The sequence below is a fragment of the Salvelinus alpinus genome, chromosome 16 (assembly GCF_045679555.1).
Source record: "Salvelinus alpinus chromosome 16, SLU_Salpinus.1, whole genome shotgun sequence".
NCBI lineage: Eukaryota > Metazoa > Chordata > Actinopteri > Salmoniformes > Salmonidae > Salvelinus > Salvelinus alpinus.
In genome coordinates, this window is record NC_092101.1 from 44200252 (window position 1) to 44219164 (window position 18913).

General features: G+C 45.0%; 1 protein-coding gene across 1 annotated transcript in view; it reads right to left on the reverse strand.

Moving 5' to 3' along the window:
• Positions 1–18913, reverse strand: part of niban1a (niban apoptosis regulator 1a) — a 34630-nt gene that overhangs the window by 13037 nt on the left and 2680 nt on the right. The window contains exons 2-8 of the mRNA XM_071346340.1: positions 9025–9155; positions 3624–3752; positions 3008–3128; positions 1849–2013; positions 1307–1422; positions 387–491; positions 135–297 (exon numbers count right to left, since the gene is read on the reverse strand). Coding sequence (XP_071202441.1) covers positions 135–297; positions 387–491; positions 1307–1422; positions 1849–2013; positions 3008–3128; positions 3624–3752; positions 9025–9155 — 930 coding nt within the window. The remainder of the gene's footprint in view (positions 1–134; positions 298–386; positions 492–1306; positions 1423–1848; positions 2014–3007; positions 3129–3623; positions 3753–9024; positions 9156–18913) is intronic.

Sequence of the window (18913 nt, forward strand, 5' to 3'; positions counted from 1 at the left end):
AGCATCTTTGTCTTGCAGTGAGTGAGAGCTGAAAACCCCTGACTCTCTTGCTAAATTGACCCCTATATATGGTTATAGTATAGGGGTGGATTTGGGATTGATTCTCTCTCCAGTGTTAGCTAGCTAGTAGTCACCTCGAAGCTTTCCCTCCAGGTAGGTTCTAGAGTGAAGGATCAAGTCCATATCAGAACGTATCAGCACCTCCTGCTGGCAAGCTGCCGTCTTACACTCCTCCTTCAGAACAGACAGCCCTTCCAACAGACACTCCTGCACCAGGATATAAGCTGATTCTATTGTCTGTGGTGCAGAGGAGAGAGAGGTCAGAGGGTAAGGGTCTAAGATCATGTGTTGTAGTAGCTACTACAGAACAGAAGAGTATGACTCACAGCGAACCACACTCTCTTCCTCTCTGTCTTCTTGGCTTTCAGATGAGGCAGCATATCCTTCTCCAGAGACGGCAACAGCTCCTCCATAACCAAGTTGGCAAGTACCTGTACACACACACACACACACACACACACACACACACACACACACACACACACACACACACACACACACACACACACACACACACACACACACACACACACACACACACACACACACACACACACACACACACACACACACACACACACACCCACCAACATGCACACACATTATATATTTGTGAACATCCTACCAAACAGTGTGTGCATATCAAACAGCTACAGTTATCCCCTCATAACCCCTGACAAACATGCAAACCAGTAAGTGATACTGCGAACACATTGTGAAACTACAAAACGAAACTCTCTGGGAGCAACATCTTTACTCTTGACATTCCAGAACATTCCATACGGTACTAACTATGACGAGAGAGGTGTGAGCACACACACACACACACACACACACACACACACACACACACACACACACACACACACACACACACACACACACACACACACACACACACACACACACACACACACACACACACACACACACACACACACACACACACACACACACACACACACACACACACACACACACACACACACACACACTAATAAGTGAATGCGGAGGTGTGTGAGTGCAGTAGGACAATGGCAGCCTCCTAGCAGAAATACTTTAACTCAACTTCCTGGTAGTCTTTCCAGCTATTACAAATGTCCCCTGATCACACAATGGCCCAATTATACTGCCATCAACTAACAGGATGGAGATTCCTTTCCTATAGTGCCTTTAAAGGAGAGAGAGATGTTCAAGGGTATAAGTATTTGATGTGTGTTAAAAGCAGAATCAGGCTGTAATCTACCCTGACATCACTGCCAATCAGCATGTTCCAGGAGTCATAACGGCCCTTCTCTTGTCTGTAGAGGTGGACCGCCTTGAGGAAGGCCTGCACCTCCACCGTCTTCTTCTTTAGGAAGTCTGAGAGAGAGAGAGATGGAGAGAGAACGGTAGAAAGAAGAGTGTAAGACAGTGGAAAGAAATGTGTGATGCTTGTCTTTTAAGAAGGATGTCATGCCTGAGTTGTGTTCCAATTCCCTTCTTGTCTCCACAAAGTGTGCACTTACAAAACATTGGGTTGGTGAAAACATGGGCCAGAGGGAGCTTCCACCATATCCCATACACACGAGAGAGGGGGGTGAGTGAGTGAGTGCACACTTCAGAGGGAAGGGTAGAGAATCGGAGCGCAGCCCCGGGCTTAGTTCTACCTGAGCTTTGTGTTTGCTCTCCTCCCTCAGGAGACCGTACATGAAAATGTGATTTAAAATACACTTATGCATCTTTGCTTCAGTGCTGGTGTGGCGAGCCTGCTACCATGGTAACCGTTCGTTCTGGCTGGTTAGTTACCTTGGTTCTGGTGACGGATGCAGTCAGAGAGGATGGAGAGGAATGCATCTTGACGAGCCTCCTGTCGGAAGCAGAAGTAGTAATCTCTACGGTACGGAAGCCTGAGGTACACAGGGAACTGTCCAGGCATGCCGATTGTAGGAGGGGCAAACTCCTCCTTCACATCTGCAATGGAAACACACACACACCATCCTGCTGGTCATACAGTACACACACACCTACACAATGTGATCTCAAACTACTGTTACACCCAAACTGGGATGTCTAGCTATTAGTATCACACATATCATGCTGGGCCATAGCATGGGACTTATGACACACACACACACACACGTATGCATGCACACACACACGCCAGCCTGCCTGGTTTTGCTAGACAACTAAAGGAGCACGCTGGCTATTCCAAAGGATGAAACAGCTGATGATCAGGTGTGTATTTTTAAGCTAGTGTTCATCTCTGGTGAGAAAATATATGATCAGATGTGCTACAGAACACTGTATTTATTTCCATCTGTGGCCGTCTTTTACAGGAGAGGTAACGCTGCTTCTCCCAAAGTAGCTAGGACTAAAAAATGAAAACCCACTCACTGTGCTCTCTACACGGCTAAAATAAGTTGAGGTGGGAGTTTGGGCAACAACAAAGTATATAGACTAAAATGTGCCAACTTTCAAAAGACGTGTTCTGCATGGCAACAGAGACCAAATGAAATCCCAACAGTCAAACACACGCTGTATCAGTGTTCAGGTGTATTATCAGTCCGGTTTTATGAAGACTGGTTTCTCTATGCTTCTGTGTCCCAGTAGGCAGGTTTGAACAGCCTTTGGGACAGACTGTATTTGCATTGGACTTCCACTGGACAAGTAGAACACCTAGAGAATCCATAGAGACTGAAATAAAGAGATTTGTCTAGTGAGTGTGTAATGTTGTGTAGCAACAGAGAGAGTTGTGTAACCTAACCTACACACTCTCCACACACACTATCTACAGAGTGTATATAGTCAGTATATGTCATAATATAGCTGGTAATAAAGAGACACAGCATCGGTAGTCAGATTTGACATCATTAGTCAGTTTTGTTTACTTACTGTAACTCAACTCAATGTCATACACACAAGTATGGATGCCCACAACGGACAACCTTCTGCATGATATACTCACTGTTGGTTTCAGAAACAGGGAAGCATTGGTCCACCATGGCCATGTACTTCTCCTCTGTGGTGAGCACAGTGCCCCCTGTTGGTAGCAGCTTGTGGAGCGGGGGCACGCCCTTCACAAAGGTCTGGAACAGAACAGTCATTAGGGCTATTGAATCTTTTTCTGTTATTTATTTAGCTAAAGTATTCATTTTCCGTATGCCACCTATTCACCCATTCAGATAAAATGTTGCCCAATTACTATGTCCTATGTCAGGGTTCCCCAACTGGCAACCCGTGGGCCCAAATATATATATATATATTTTATTAGGGACATAAAAGACACCAGCAAATCAGCTCAAAGGGATTTTAAGTTTGGAAATCTGTTCCAAAGTATTCCCACGCATAAGTGATATATGTGATCGTATACAAATATAAGTAAGGTTTGAAATTATTATGTTTTTGTCAAATACACCTGTTTGGGCTTCTTGTGGTCAATTTGCAGTCTACAAATGATTTGTAATTATGTTCCAGCCCCCTGACCATCCGCTGAATAATAGTTTTTCCTGCATCTGAATCTAGTTGATCCCAGTCCTCTCTCATGGCTGTTAATAAGAGTGTCATAAGAGCGTCCTGCTCACCTCAAAGCTGTCGTGACACTCCAGGCAGTAGTTGGCGCGAACCACCATGTATCTCTCCTTCCACTTCCGGGTATAATCAAAATGGAGGACCTGTTCCTCATACAGCACCTCCCCCGCCTTCGGAGGACCCTGAATCAACAAAGAGATGACGTCATGATGCCATGTCCATCTCCTCAGGGGTAATCAAATCAAAGTTTGAGGCGAAATGCTTATGTTACTTGCTCCTAACAATGCAGTAAAATGTCAAACAAGTATACAAATATTCAAAACGACAACAACAAGAAATCGTGAAATGTCGGGAACGAATCCAATTAACCCAAATAGCACTGTAACAGTAATCCAAATGTGATCTATATGATTGTACACCGTATGAATTTACGGAATAAATACTAAGAATGATATGGAAAGCAGTAGATATATTAGAATGAGCTATATCAAGAATCCAGTACACACAATACCCTGTAATGACAAAGAAAAAACAGATTTTTATACATTTTAGCAAATTTATAAAATAATAAAAAACTGATATATCACATTTACATAAGAATTCAGACCCTTTACTCAGTACTTTGTTGAAGCACCAATGCTGAAACAGGCCCTTTCCTGTTTCAGCATTACACTGCCCCCATGCACCAAGCAAGATCCATACAGAAATGCTTTGTTGAGATTGGTGTTGAAGAACCTGACTGGCCTGTACAGAGCCCTGACCTCAACCCCTTCAAACACCTTTGGGATGAATTGGAACGCTGACTGCGAGCCAGGCCTAATCGCCCAACATCAGTGCCCGACCTCACTAATGCTCTTGTGGCTGAATGGAAGCAAGTCCCCACAGCAATGCTCCAACATCTAGTGGAAAGCCTTCCCAGAAGAATGGAGGCTGTTAGGGCAGCAAAGGGGGATGAACTCCATATTAATGCCCATGATTTTGGAATGAGATGTTTGATGAGCATGTCTTTTGGTCATGTAGTGTATGTACATCGGGCAGCAGTCTCTAACGTGCAGGGTAGGGTATCCGGTGGTAGCCAGATAGTGACTGTGTCTATGGTTCAAGGCAGGGTACTGGGCGGAAGCCAGCTAGTGATGACTGTTTTAACAGTCTGATGGCCTGGAGATAGAAGCTGTTTATCTGTCTCTCAGTCCCAGCTTTGATGCACCTGTACTGTGTCCGCCTTCTAGATGTTAGCTGGGTGAACAGGTCGTGGCTCAGGTGTCTGAAGTCCTTGATGATATTCTGGATGTTAGCGGGGTGAACAGGCCGTTGCTCAGGTGTCTGAGCAACGGCCTGTTCTCAGACACTGAAGACAGAATGCTCTCGATGGTGCATCTGTAGAAGTTTGTGAGGGTCTTCGGGGTAACGCCACATTTATTCAGCCTCCTGAGGTTGAAGAGGCACTGTTGTGCCTTATTCACCTGTGCATGCTGAGGAACTTGAAGCTTTTGACCCTCTCCACTGCACCCCCGTCGAAGTGGATGGGGGCGTGCTCTCTCTGCTGTCTCCTGTAGTCCATAATCAACCCCTTCGTTTTGTTGACTTTGAGGGAGAGGTTATTTTCCTGGCACCACTCTGTCAGAGCTCTCACGTCCTGCCTGTATGCTGTCTCGTCGTTTGTAATCAGGCCTTCAACTGTTGTGTCGTCAGCTTGGAGAGCACTATGGTGTTGAAGACTGAGCTGTAGTCAATGAACAGCATTCTTACATATTCCTCTTGTCCAGGTTGGATAGGGCAGTGTGCTGGGCAATGGCAATTGTGTCATCTGTGGATCTGTTGGGGCGGTATACAAATTGTAGTGCGTCTTCTAGGGTGTCCGGTAAGGTGGAACAAAGGAGGCTGGTGGGAGGAGCTATAGGAGGATGGGCTCATTGTAATGGTTGGAATGGAATACAGATTTGATCCTTAACTTGCCTCTCAAAGCATTTTATGATGACAGAAGTGAGTGCTTCGGGGCGATGGTAATTTAGTTCAGTTACCTTCGGCCTTCTTGGGTACAGGAACAATGGTGGACATCTTGATGCAAGATGGGACAACAGACTGGGATAGGGAGAGATTGAATATGGTCTGCACATACTCTGAGGACAGCTTGGGATGCCATCTTAGCCGGCAGCCTTGCGACGATTAGCACGCTCAAATGTCTTACTCATGTTGGTATCTGTACTGATGGCGCAAAAGTCATGACAGGGAGACATCGTGGAGTGGTAACGCGCGTGCAAGCAGTTGCTCCCGACGCCACTTGGGTACACTGCAGCATCCACCAAGAGGCTCTTGCTGCCAAGGGAATGCCTGACAGCTTGAAAGATGTTTTGTACACTACAGTGAAAATGGTTTGTTAAAGCAAGGCCCCTGAACTCTCGTGTATTTTCTGCACTATGCAATGATATGGGCAGCGTGTAACACTTTTACAACATACAGAAGTGCGCTGGTTATCAAGGAGCAAAGTATTGACACGTTTTTTTTAAATTGAGAGACGAGCTTAAAGTTGTCTTTACTGACCATCATTTTCACTTGTCTGACCACTTGCACAATGACGAGTTTCTCACACGACTGGCCTATCTGGGTGATGTTTTTTCGCCTGAATGATCTGAATCTATCTGAATCTATCTGAATCTAGGATTATAGGGACTCTCCGCAACTATATTCAATGTGCGGGACAAAATTGAGGCATTGATTAAGAAGTTGGAGCTCTTCTCTGTCTGCATTAACAAGGACAACACACAGGTCTTTCCATTGTATGATTTTTTGTGTGCAAATGAACTCAAGCTTACAGACAATGTCATATGTCATATAGCAAAGCACCTGAGTGAGTTGGGTCCGCAATTACACAGGTACTTTCCATAAACGGATGACACAAACAACTGGATACGTTATCCCTTTCATGCCCTGCCTCCAGTCCACTTACCAATATCTGAAAAAAAAAAAAAGCTATTGCCAGATTTCTGGATTGGGCTGTGCTCGGAGTATCCTGCCAGGCAAGTCGCGCTGTTAAGACACTGATGCCCTTTGCAACCACGTACCTATGCGAGAGTGGCCCTCACTAGCATGAAAACTAAATACAGGCACAGACTGTGTGTGGAAAATAATTTAAGACTGAGACTCTCTCCAATACAACCCAACATTGCAGAGTTACAGTGGGGAGAACAAGTATTTGATACACTGCCGATTTTGCAGGTTTTCCTACTTACAAAGCATGTAGAGGTCTGTAATTATTATCATAGGTACACTTCAACTATGAGAGACGGAATCTAAAACAAAAATCCAGAAAATCACATTGTATGATTTTTAAGTAATTAATTTGCATTTTATTGCATGACATAAGTATTTGATACATCAGAAAAGCAGAACTTAATATTTGGTACAGAAACCTTTGTTTGCAATTACAGAGATCATACGTTTCCTGTAGTTCTTGACTAGGTTTGCACACACTGCAGCAGGGATTTTGGCCCACTCCTCCCTACAGATCTTCTCCAGATCCTTCAGGTTTCGGGGCTGTCGCTGGGCAATACGGACTTTCAGCTCCCTCCAAAGATTTTCTATTGGGTTCAGGTCTGGAGACTGGCTAGGCCACTCCAGGACCTTGAGATGCTTCTTACGGAGCCACTCCTTAGTTGCCATGGCTGTGTGCTTCGTGTCGTTGTCATGCTGGAAGACCCAGCCACGACCCATCTTCAATGCTCTTACTGAGGGAAGGAGGTTGTTGGCCAAGATCTCGCGATACATGGCCCCATCCATCCTCCCCTCAATACGGTGCAGTCGTCCTGTCCCCTTTGCAGAAAAGCATCCCCAAAGAATGATGTTTCCACCTCCATGCTTCACGGTTGGGATGGTGTTCTTGGGGTTGTACTCATACTTCTTCTTCCTCCAAACACGGCGAGTGGAGTTAGACCAAAAAGCTCTATTTTTGTCTCATCAGACCACATGACCTTCTCCCATTCCTCCTCTGGATCATCCAGATGGTCATTGGCAAACTTCAGACAGGCCTGGACATGCACTGGCTTAAGCAGGGGGACCTTGCGTGCGCTGCAGGATTTTAATCCATGACGGCGTAGTGTGTTACTAATGGTTTTCTTTGAGACTGTGGTCCCAGCTCTCTTCAGGTCATTGACCAGGTCCTGCCGTGTAGTTCTGGGCTGATCCCTCACCTTCCTCATGATCATTGATGCCCCACGAGGTGAAATCTTGCATGGAGCCCCAGACCGAGGGTGATTGACCGTCATCTTGAACTTCTTCCATTTTCTAATAATTGCGCCAACAGTTGTTTCCTTCTCACCAAGCTGCTTGCCTATTGTCCTGTAGCCCATCCCAGCCTTGTGCAGGTCTACAATTTTATCCCTGATGTCCTTACACAGCTCTCTGGTCTTGGCCATTGTGGAGAGGTTGGAATCTGTTTGATTGTGTGTGGACAGGTGTCTTTTATACAGGTAACGAGTTCAAACAGGTGCAGTTAATACAGGTAATGAGTGGAGAACAGGAGGGCTTCTTAAAGAAAAACTAACAGGTCTGTGAGAGCCGGAATTCTTACTGGTTGGTAGGTGATCAAATACTTATGTCATGCAATAAAATGCAAATTAATTATTTAAAAATCATACAATATGATTTTCTGGATTTTTGTTTTAGATTCCGTCTCTCACAGTTGAAGTGTACCTATGATAAAAATTACAGACCTCTACATGCTTTGTAAGTAGGAAAACCTGCAAAATCGGCAGTGTATCAAATACTTGTTCTCCCCACTGTATGTGCATCCTTTCAAGCACAACCTTCTCATTAACCTGTGGTGAGATATTCACAATTTTTGATTAACAAATAAGGTTTTATATGTAAGATGGTTAAACTAAAGAGCAAAATGATTGATTATTTTTATATTATTGTATGTGCCCTTGTCCTATAAGAGCTCTTTGTCACTTCCCACGAGCCGGGTTGTGACACACATTCTTATGTTTAATACATGTATCGTATAGTGTGTGTGTGGCAGCCTTACAATGAAGGCAAAGAACAACATTTGAGAGTGAGCTGACCCTGGTGCTAGAGGGGGTACAGCCGGAGGTTGAATGTTTAAAGGGGTACGGGATTATAAAAAGTTTGGGAACCACTGTGTCAGACCAACGTTGAACCGTCCGTACCACTGGTGCTTCCTCCTTAAGTTTCTGCCTTTTGGCAGGGAGGAGCAGGATGGAGGCGTGATCCGATTTGCCGAAGGGAGGGTGGGGGAAGGCCTTGTAGCTGTCCTGGAAGGGAGGCGTGTTCTCTCTGCATCAATGGAGAGATCCATTGAACACACACACACACACACACACACACACACACACACACACACACACACACACACACACACACACACACACACACACACACACACACACACACACACACACACACACACACACACACACACACACAAAACCTCCTTACCCTTTGTTTGAGGAGCTGTTTTATTTTCTCTTTCTGTTGCTCCAGCTCATCCTGGACTTGGGAGAAGAAGACCACAGAGTACTGTCTCCTGTAGTGGGGACTGAACTCCTTCAGCTCTGCCTCCGCACAACCTATTAACAACAACACACAGACCTACAGTAACTATTAGCATTATACAGTAGTAGCAGATAACAGAAATAGCAATGGTAATTCGGTCTAGGGGGTAGTATTAGTAAGGAAGTGGACAGGGAAGATAAGAACAAACAAAGAGCAGGAAAAGGAGAAGTTCTGATGAGACTTACTTCATAGACCTTGATTCAGCCCTCAAACTCCTGTGCCTCTGACTGTAACTACCGCTTTGCTCATCGGTATTTTTCCACTGTGAGCTCTGCCCGTACCGTATTGTCTTACACAACACCTAGACTGCCAGGGAAGTCACTCAAGCCCTTCACACTGACAGACACAAACCAGGTGACATCATAGGGACTGTAGCCTATGTAGGGGATCACAGCACACAGGGCATAGAGACTACATACGGCAGTCGTTACTGTTCATTACACCCCCTCTATCTCTCCTCTCCTCTCTCTCTTTCGCTCTTTCTCTCTCTCGCTCTTTCTCTCTGACTAAGGGTTGCATGAGTAAGTAATTGGGTGTATGTACTGGCCCAATCAGACTGTCTGTCTCTGTGCAGAGGGCCATGCGGTGCTCCAGTCCAAGGCCACCAGACTACCCTCTCAGCATCAAGCAGATCCCTTACACACACACACACACACACACACACACACACACACACACACACACACACACACACACACACACACACACACACACACACACACACACACACACACACACACACACACACACACACACACACACACACACACACACACACACACACAGAGACAGACAGACAGACAGACAGACAGACAGACAGACAGACAGACAGACAGACAGACAGACAGACAGACAGACAGACAGACAGACGCTGCTCTACCTCTCTCTGCTGACTGTCAGATCAGACGACTACACACAAACAGTCTCCCATTTCACTTTAGTTTCCACTTAATCATTCCCAGGCAGACCCATGAATATGGATCTAGTTCTGTGGAAAAGCAAAACAGACAGATAGAGGTATGGAGGGCCTGTGACTCTGTCAATAACAGCATCCTGGTCCAGAGATATTCATATACTAAGACTGAATCTGTCAGCAGTGTTACAGGTCTCAGAGATCATATTGCTCTACAAGATGATCTAGATGTAATGAGTGTGTCTGTAATGAGTGTCTGTTGACTGCACTGTCATTACCTCAGTGTGTAATAGCAGGATGTATCACAGAAGATACAGAGTGTGTGACCACAGAGCTCAGTGTATCACTATGGAAACAGTGATGTTTCATTTTTGGGAATAAAACTGTGATAATGTGCAGAGGGAGGCTAAACCCCTCATCTACCTGCTACAGTACAGAACAGCTAAACCCCTCATCTACCTGCTACAGTACAGAACAGCTAAACCCCTCATCTACCTACTACAGTACAGAACAGCTAAACCCCTCATGTACCTACTACAGTACAGAACAGCTAAACCCCTCATCTACCTGCTACAGTACAGAACAGCTAAACCCCTCATCTACCTACAGTACAGAACAGCTAAACCCCTCATCTACCTACTACAGTACAGAACAGCTAAACCCCTTCTCTACCTGCTACAGTACAGAACAGCTAAACCCCTCATCTACCTGCTACAGTACAGAACAGCTAAACCCCTCATCTACCTACTACAGTACAGAACAGCTAAACCCCTCATCTACCTGCTACAGTACAGAACAGCTAAACCCCTCATCTACCTGCTACAGTACAGAACAGCTAAACCCCTCATCTACCTGCTACAGTACAGAACAGCTAAACCCCTCATCTACCTGCTACAGTACAGAACAGCTAAACCCCTCCTCTACCTGCTACAGTACAGAACAGCTAAACCCCTCATCTACCTACTACAGTACAGAACAGCTAAACCCCTTCTCTACCTGCTACAGTACAGAACAGCTAAACCCCTCATCTACCTGCTACAGTACAGAACAGCTAAACCCCTCATCTACCTACAGTACAGAACAGCTAAACCCCTCATCTACCTGCTACAGTACAGAAAAGCTAAACCCCTCCTCTACCTGCTACATTACAGAACAGCTAAACCCCTCATCTACCTACATTACAGAACAGCTAAACCACTCCTCTACCTGCTACAGTACAGAACAGCTAAACCCCTCCTCTACCTGCTACAGTACAGAACAGCTAAACCCCTCATCTACCTACTACAGTACAGAACAGATAAACCCCTCCTCTACCTACAGTACAGAACAGCTAAACCCCTCATCTACCTACTACAGTACAGAACAGCTAAACCCCTCATCTACCTGCTACAGTACAGAACAGCTAAACCCCTCATCTACCTGCTACAGTACAGAACAGCTAAACCCCTCATCTACCTGCTACAGTACAGAACAGCTAAACCCCTCATCTACCTGCTACAGTACAGAACAGCTAAACCCCTCCTCTACCTACTACAGTACAGAACAGCTAAACCCCTCATCTACCTACTACAGTACAGAACAGCTAAACCCATCATCTACCTGCTACAGTACAGAACAGCTAAACCCCTCATCTACCTGCTACAGTACAGAACAGCTAAACCCCTCATCTACCTACAGTACAGAACAGCTAAACCCCTCATCTACCTACTACAGTACAGAACAGCTAAACCCCTCATCTACCTGCTACAGTACAGAACAGCTAAACCCCTCATCTACCTACTACAGTACAGAACAGCTAACCTCCTCATCTACCTACTACAGTACAGAACAGCTAAACCCCTCATCTACCTACTACAGTACAGAACAGCTAAACCCCTCATCTACCTGCTACAGTACAGAACAGCTAAACCCCTCATCTACCTGCTACAGTACAGAACAGCTAAACCCCTCATCTACCTACTACAGTACAGAACAGCTAACCTCCTCATCTACCTACTACAGTACAGAACAGTTAAACCCCTCATCTACCTACAGTACAGAACAGCTAAACCCCTCATCTACCTACATTACAGAACAGCTAAACCCCTCCTCTACCTGCTACAGTACAGAACAGCTAAACCCCTCCTCTACCTGCTACAGTACAGAACAGCTAAACCCCTCATCTACCTACAGTACAGAACAGCTAAAACCCTCATCTACCTACTACAGTACAGAACAGCTAAACCCCTCCTCTACCTGCTACAGTACAGAACAGCTAAACCCCTCATCTACCTACTACAGTACAGAACAGCTAACCCCTCATCTACCTACAGTACAGAACAGCTAAACCCCTCATCTACCTACTACAGTACAGAACAGCTAAACCCCTCCTCTACCTGCTACAGTACAGAACAGCTAAACCCCTCATCTACCTACTACAGTACAGAACAGCTAAACCCCTCATCTACCTACTACAGTACAGAACAGCTAAACCCCTCATCTACCTGCTACAGTACAGAACCGCTAAACCCCTCATCTACCTGCTACAGTACAGAACAGCTAAACCCCTCATCTACCTGCTACAGTACAGAACAGCTAAACCCCTCATCTACCTGCTACAGTACAGAACTGCTAAACCCCTCATCTACCTACTACAGTACAGAACAGCTAAACCCCTCATCTACCTGCTACAGTACAGAACAGCTAAACCCCTCCTCTACCTGCTACAGTACAGAACAGCTAAACCCCTCATCTACCTACTACAGTACAGAACAGATAAACCCCTCCTCTACCTACAGTACAGAACAGCTAAACCCCTCATCTACCTACTACAGTACAGAACAGCTAAACCCCTCCTCTACCTGCTACAGTACAGAACAGCTAAACCCCTCATCTACCTGCTACAGTACAGAACAGCTAAACCCCTCATCAACCTACAGTACAGAACAGCTTAACCCCTCCTCTACCTGCTACAGTACAGAACAGCTAAACCCCTCATCTACCTACTACAGTACAGAACAGCTAAACCCCTCATCTACCTACTACAGTACAGAACAGCTAAACCCCTCATCTACCTGCTACAGTACAGAACCGCTAAACCCCTCATCTACCTGCTACAGTACAGAACAGCTAAACCCCTCATCTACCTGCTACAGTACAGAACAGCTAAACCCCTCATCTACCTGCTACAGTACAGAACAGCTAAACCCCTCATCTACCTGCTACAGTACAGAGCAGCTAAACCCCTCATCTACCTGCTACAGTACAGAACAGCTAAACCCCTCATCTACCTGCTACAGTACAGAACAGCTAAACCCCTCATCTACCTGCTACAGTACAGAGCAGCTAAACCCCTCATCTACCTGCTACAGTACAGAGCAGCTAAACCCCTCGTCTACCTGCTACAGTACAGAGCAGCTAAACCCCTCATCTACCTGCTACAGTACAGAACAGCTAAACCCCTCATCTACCTGCTACAGTACAGAGCAGCTAAACCCCTCATCTACCTACTACAGTACAGAACAGCTAAACCCCTCATCTACCTACAGTACAGAACAGCTAAACCCCTCGTCTACCTACTACAGTACAGAACAGCTAAACCCCTCATCTACCTGCTACAGTACAGAGCAGAGCCTCATATTATCCATTCAGCTTGGTCCTGCATCATCAACCTTTAAGCTAAAATGTGGATTTAAAAAATATATATTAATGAAATTCCTCCCGTATTCCCTTCCAGCCCGGACGAAATGGAAGTTGGATAATGGTGAAATGATTAGAGTGCACGTGTTGAGAGCTCATTATTTGCAACAGTGTGACACAAGACAATATTAGAGAGAGAGAGAGAGAGAGAGAGAGAGAGAGAGAGAGAGAGAGAGAGAGAGAGAGAGAGAGAGAGAGAGAGAGAGAGAGAGAGAGAGAGAGAGAGAGAGAGAGAGAGAGAGAGAGAGAGAGAGAGAGAGAGAGAGAGAGAGAGAGAGAGAGAGAAAGATCAACATCTTCAGTGGAACTTCCCCCCATGAGGCATTATTGTTTTTTCCTCAGGTCTCCGCTGTTAAACAATAACCTAGTTGAAGGTAGTTCCGTCTCCTCTCTCTGTGTGCCCTAACAAGGCCATTTCCCCACTGATCACTGCAGTGCTTATCAGACTAAAGTCTCCCTTCCTCATATCCACATTCCTCTGGCTACAGCACTCGCAGAGTGGATATCCTGCAACTCCTCATAGAGCCATGACCCAACCCGTAACATTGTTTGCTCCCATTTCATTCAAGATGCTTGTTTGTGTGTGTGTGTGTGTGCGTGTGTGCATGTGTGCGTGCGTGCGTGCGTGCGTGCGTGCGTGCGTGCGTGCGTGCGTGCGTGCGTGCGTGCGTGCGTGCGTGCGTGACTGTGCATTTATCTGTGTGGATGCAGTAGTGTGTAAATGAACGGATTGTCTAAGTTGTATCAAACTAATGATGTAACTCTGAGTGATCTGACTCAGAGTTACATATAATACAAGTTTACTATAATACCGTCTGACCTGGTGCCAATGCATGGGGACCTGAAGAAGAAGTATCTGTTTCATGTTTGAAACAAGTTTTATTTTGGCTGCATTACACTGAGGATGGATGGGTCAACCCGTTTGAGTTGTGTGCGGTACCCATCTTCAGGAGTGAAGCAGCGGTCTAAGGCACTGCATTTCAGTGCTAGAGGCGTCACTACAGACCCTGGTTCGATTCCAGGCTGTATCACAACCGGCCATAATTGGGAATCCCATATGGCGGCACACAATTGGCCCAGCATCGTCTGGGTTAGGGGAGGGTTTGGCCGGTGTAGGCCGTCATTGTAAATAAGAATTTGTTCTTAACTGACTTGCCTAGTTAAATAAAGGTTAAAAAAATAAACTGATAAAATCTTCAGGAGTGTGTAGTGTTTGTGTTGGGGCAGGCTGGAAGAGCAGGACTCTCCAGTGAAACAGTGCTTAGTGTGCTGAAGCACCCTGCCACAGAACACTCTCAGAACACTCTCAGAACACTCTCAGAACACTCTCAGAACACTCTCAGAACACTCTTACCATACAGAACACTCTCAGAACACTCTCAGAACACTCTTACCATACAGCACAGTCTCAGAACACTCTCAGAACACTCTCAGAACAGTCTCAGAACACTCTCAGAACAGTCTCAGAACAGTCTCAGAACACTCTCAGGACACTCTTACCATACAGAACACTCTCAGAACACTCTCAGAACACTCTTACCATACAGCACAGTCTCAGAACACTCTCAGAACACTCTCAGAACACTCTTACCATACAGAACACTCTTACCATACAGAACACTCTCAGAACACTCTTACCATACAGAACACTCTCAGAACACTCTTACCATACAGAACACTCTCAGAACACTCTTACCATACAGAACACTCTCAGAACACTCTTACCATACAGCACACTCTCAGAACAGTCTCAGAACACTCTTACCATACAGAACACTCTCAGAACACTCTCAGAACACTCTTACCATACAGAACACTCTCAGAACACTCTCAGAACACTCTTACCATACAGAACACTCTCAGAACACTCTCAGAACACTCTTACCATACATAACACTCTCAGAACAGTCTCAGAACACTCTTACCATACAGAACACTCTCAGAACACTCTCAGAACACTCTTACCATACAGCACAGTCTCAGGCACAAGGGGTGCATGTTTTGGTCTTTGCCCGAGCACTATACAGGTGATCAAATAATCAACGTTTCATGATTAGTTGATTATTTGAATTAGCTGTCTAGTGCTCGGGCAAAAAAACAAAATGTGTACCCCTTGGGGATAAGCTGAGTTAGGCTATATGACACCTATATGACTCCTATATGACACCTATATGACACCTATATGACACCCATATGACACCTATATGACACCTCTCCGGTGCTCTCCTGTGCTCTGTATACTTTTAAGCCCAAAGCGAGAGGCTGAAAAAAGACTTAGTGGTCACCAAATTTCCGGAGCATGTCTTTAACATCCTCCAACACATGATCCATACAACCTATCTATAAAGCCATTCTCTGTAGACCAGAGTGTAAAGATGCTGATAGCCAGGCCTACTTGCCATTCAGGTCACAAGCAGTAAAAGTTCGTGTTAATGTCACGTCTTTTCCAGTCATTATGTGAGCAGCGTTCTAAAGACCATATGTTCAGCCTCTGAAGTAGTGTGTGTTGGTGTGTGTCAACGAGACAGTCTTCTAGTCACTCCCCCCTGCTGGCTGCTAACAGCCTGTCACACAGCATTTGCATGTCTGCTGTGCTTTGAAAGGGAAAATACTAATAAACAAATGTTGGTAGTGGTTTTAAATATTGAGCGCTCAGCAATCAGCAGACCAACCCAGAGCAGGGTCATAGGCAGGAGGTTACACTTGTGTGTTAATGGTGTTCTGTTGATGGATGGCAAGCTCAACAGGCTATACCATTACATCACCCATCCACAACCCCATTCATCACCCCATTATGTAAAGGAGATTCTTCAACCTAGTTCTGTGGAGTAGGTGTTGTCACGGTGAAAAGGGTTTTGTGTTCAGATGAGATTATTTGAATTTTTAGAGGGAGTTTTTTGGGGGGGATGTGGGTTTGGCTCAATTTGCAGAGCATCGGCATGCATACACAAACACACACACACACACACACACACACACACACACACACACACACACACACACACACACACACACACACACACACACACACACACACACACACACACACACACACACACACACACACACACACACACACACACACACACACACACACACACACACACACAAACAGAGTCTGTGCTGCTTTACTGGTGACCTCAGTGATGTGATAGGAACATGCTTTCCCTACAGGCTTCTTCGGCAGTAGTAGTGTGTGTGCCTGTGGGAGGGCTGTGAAATGACATCAGGGAGCCATGGGATGCTGGGATTCATGAGTGTTATAACAATATAACGTCATCATCGATATTGATGGACTGCCAGAAGCAAGTCCAATATTTCCCCATGGAAAAAATCTACACTGTTTAATATAAGAAATGACTAGGACGTTGTGCAATCCCATCCACTGCCTGTGTGTACGTTATATATTGTACTGTATGTGTGTGTAACACAACTTGATACCACAAGAACTGTTACTGCCATAGGTTAACTATCATAACCTGGTCCTGCAGTATTACGGAGGTCTGGGGTTGAAGCTGTAACATAGCTTTTTATGAACCATGACTCAAAACAACTTCTAACAACTAGTCACTGTCATTCAAAGTACTAACTGACCTAAACCTGGGCATGTGTCTAGTGTTGTAGCAGCACCACAGACAGAACAATGAGACAGATAGTTCACCAGATGTATAAATGTGAAGCATCCGCTTGGCGTTTCCACTCACTACCAAATATGGTAGTGAGAAAGCCCAGTGGCCGGCAGTGGGAGAAGATGGATTTTGGATGACATTCTGCTAATTTTCTCATCAATAAAACATTTGATCTCAATACAGTTTTCTGTTTCCAAAACTGAATCAACATTACCCTTTTCCAAAGTTTAAAAAAATGCCATTGTTTAAAAGGAGTGAAAAGGCGAATTGAGCTATTGCACAAGCGCAATTCACAGAGTAGGCATTCTGTAATGGTAATATGCAAATATGTGCTAGAATGCGCCAATAGGATCTCGCTATCTTGTGCTTGGCTCTGCCCACCTCCTTGTATGTTCTGCCCATTATGACTCATTTGTTTCCATTTGAAACGACAGGCTGTGGTCTATCTTGGTATAGTTCTAAAAATCAGTACCACACAGTGGCATCATGCTAACAAAAACACAGCTTGCCTGTGTGGAAAACATACATTTTCTTCAGGTGATGTCATACCAGCCGACATCCCTTTTATGTGTTGCCCCATAGTAGAGGATTTACTGCGTCATTGTAGTTTGGCTTGGTTCTGTCAGATAAAAACAGCCACTTTCATTTATAACAACCACAGTTTCTACTGCACACGGAACTCAACCATACCATGACACAATTCAATAGTCAGACATCGTGCAGAAACTCTTTGCCATTCAAACTGGAAGCTTGATGGATCAATGTTTGTATGGGAGTTGATTTGTCTTTCTTTGTTTAATACACAGCGCTGACCACTCAGTCAACAAGCCTGAATAAACAACAGGTGGGCTTGCTAGCAGCGCTGCTTAGTCTCTGCAGAAACACTCTAGCTTGAGCCAAGCGTTTGAATGTCTCAGAGATTGTGTCATTCCAGCTGGGGGAAACTGGCAACAGCAGAAGAATGGCAAGCTGACTATTCAATCAAAGAGAAAAAATGCCTGCTAAAAAAAATGTACTTCCTGAAAAAGCAAAATCTCTAACAATAATGTATCCTGTATTTCTGTGCTATTGGTCATGTTTACATGTTTTGTGTCCTGAGCTCAGAGGACCATGAGGCGCTAGAGTTTACAGGCCAATCACACGCCAGCTCAAGTGGCCCAAGGATATGGTTTTCATTTGACTCTGTGCTTTTCATAGGCAGCAGCAGCATATGCTCTCTGACTGATTCAGTGTCCATTGTCAGTGATGATTGTTCATGTATATTGATATCATGGATCACATACATTGCAGTAATTCAGAAGTCAGTTATGTTCTGGAGGGAGCCCGGCTCTGTGACAGTCAGGTAACTGTATATAGTGTTACCTCAGATATTGTTCATGACTTCATCTGACAATTCAAATTAATACAACATCTTCAAGACTCTTGAAAAGGGTAATGATGACACTTAGTAATGAGAGAAGCTTCATTCTATCGGGTAGGGTTGTCTGTTAGTGAATTAAAAGTACGTATCTCAGAGCATCGTAGCACCATTAGGTGCAAAAACTGGACTTAC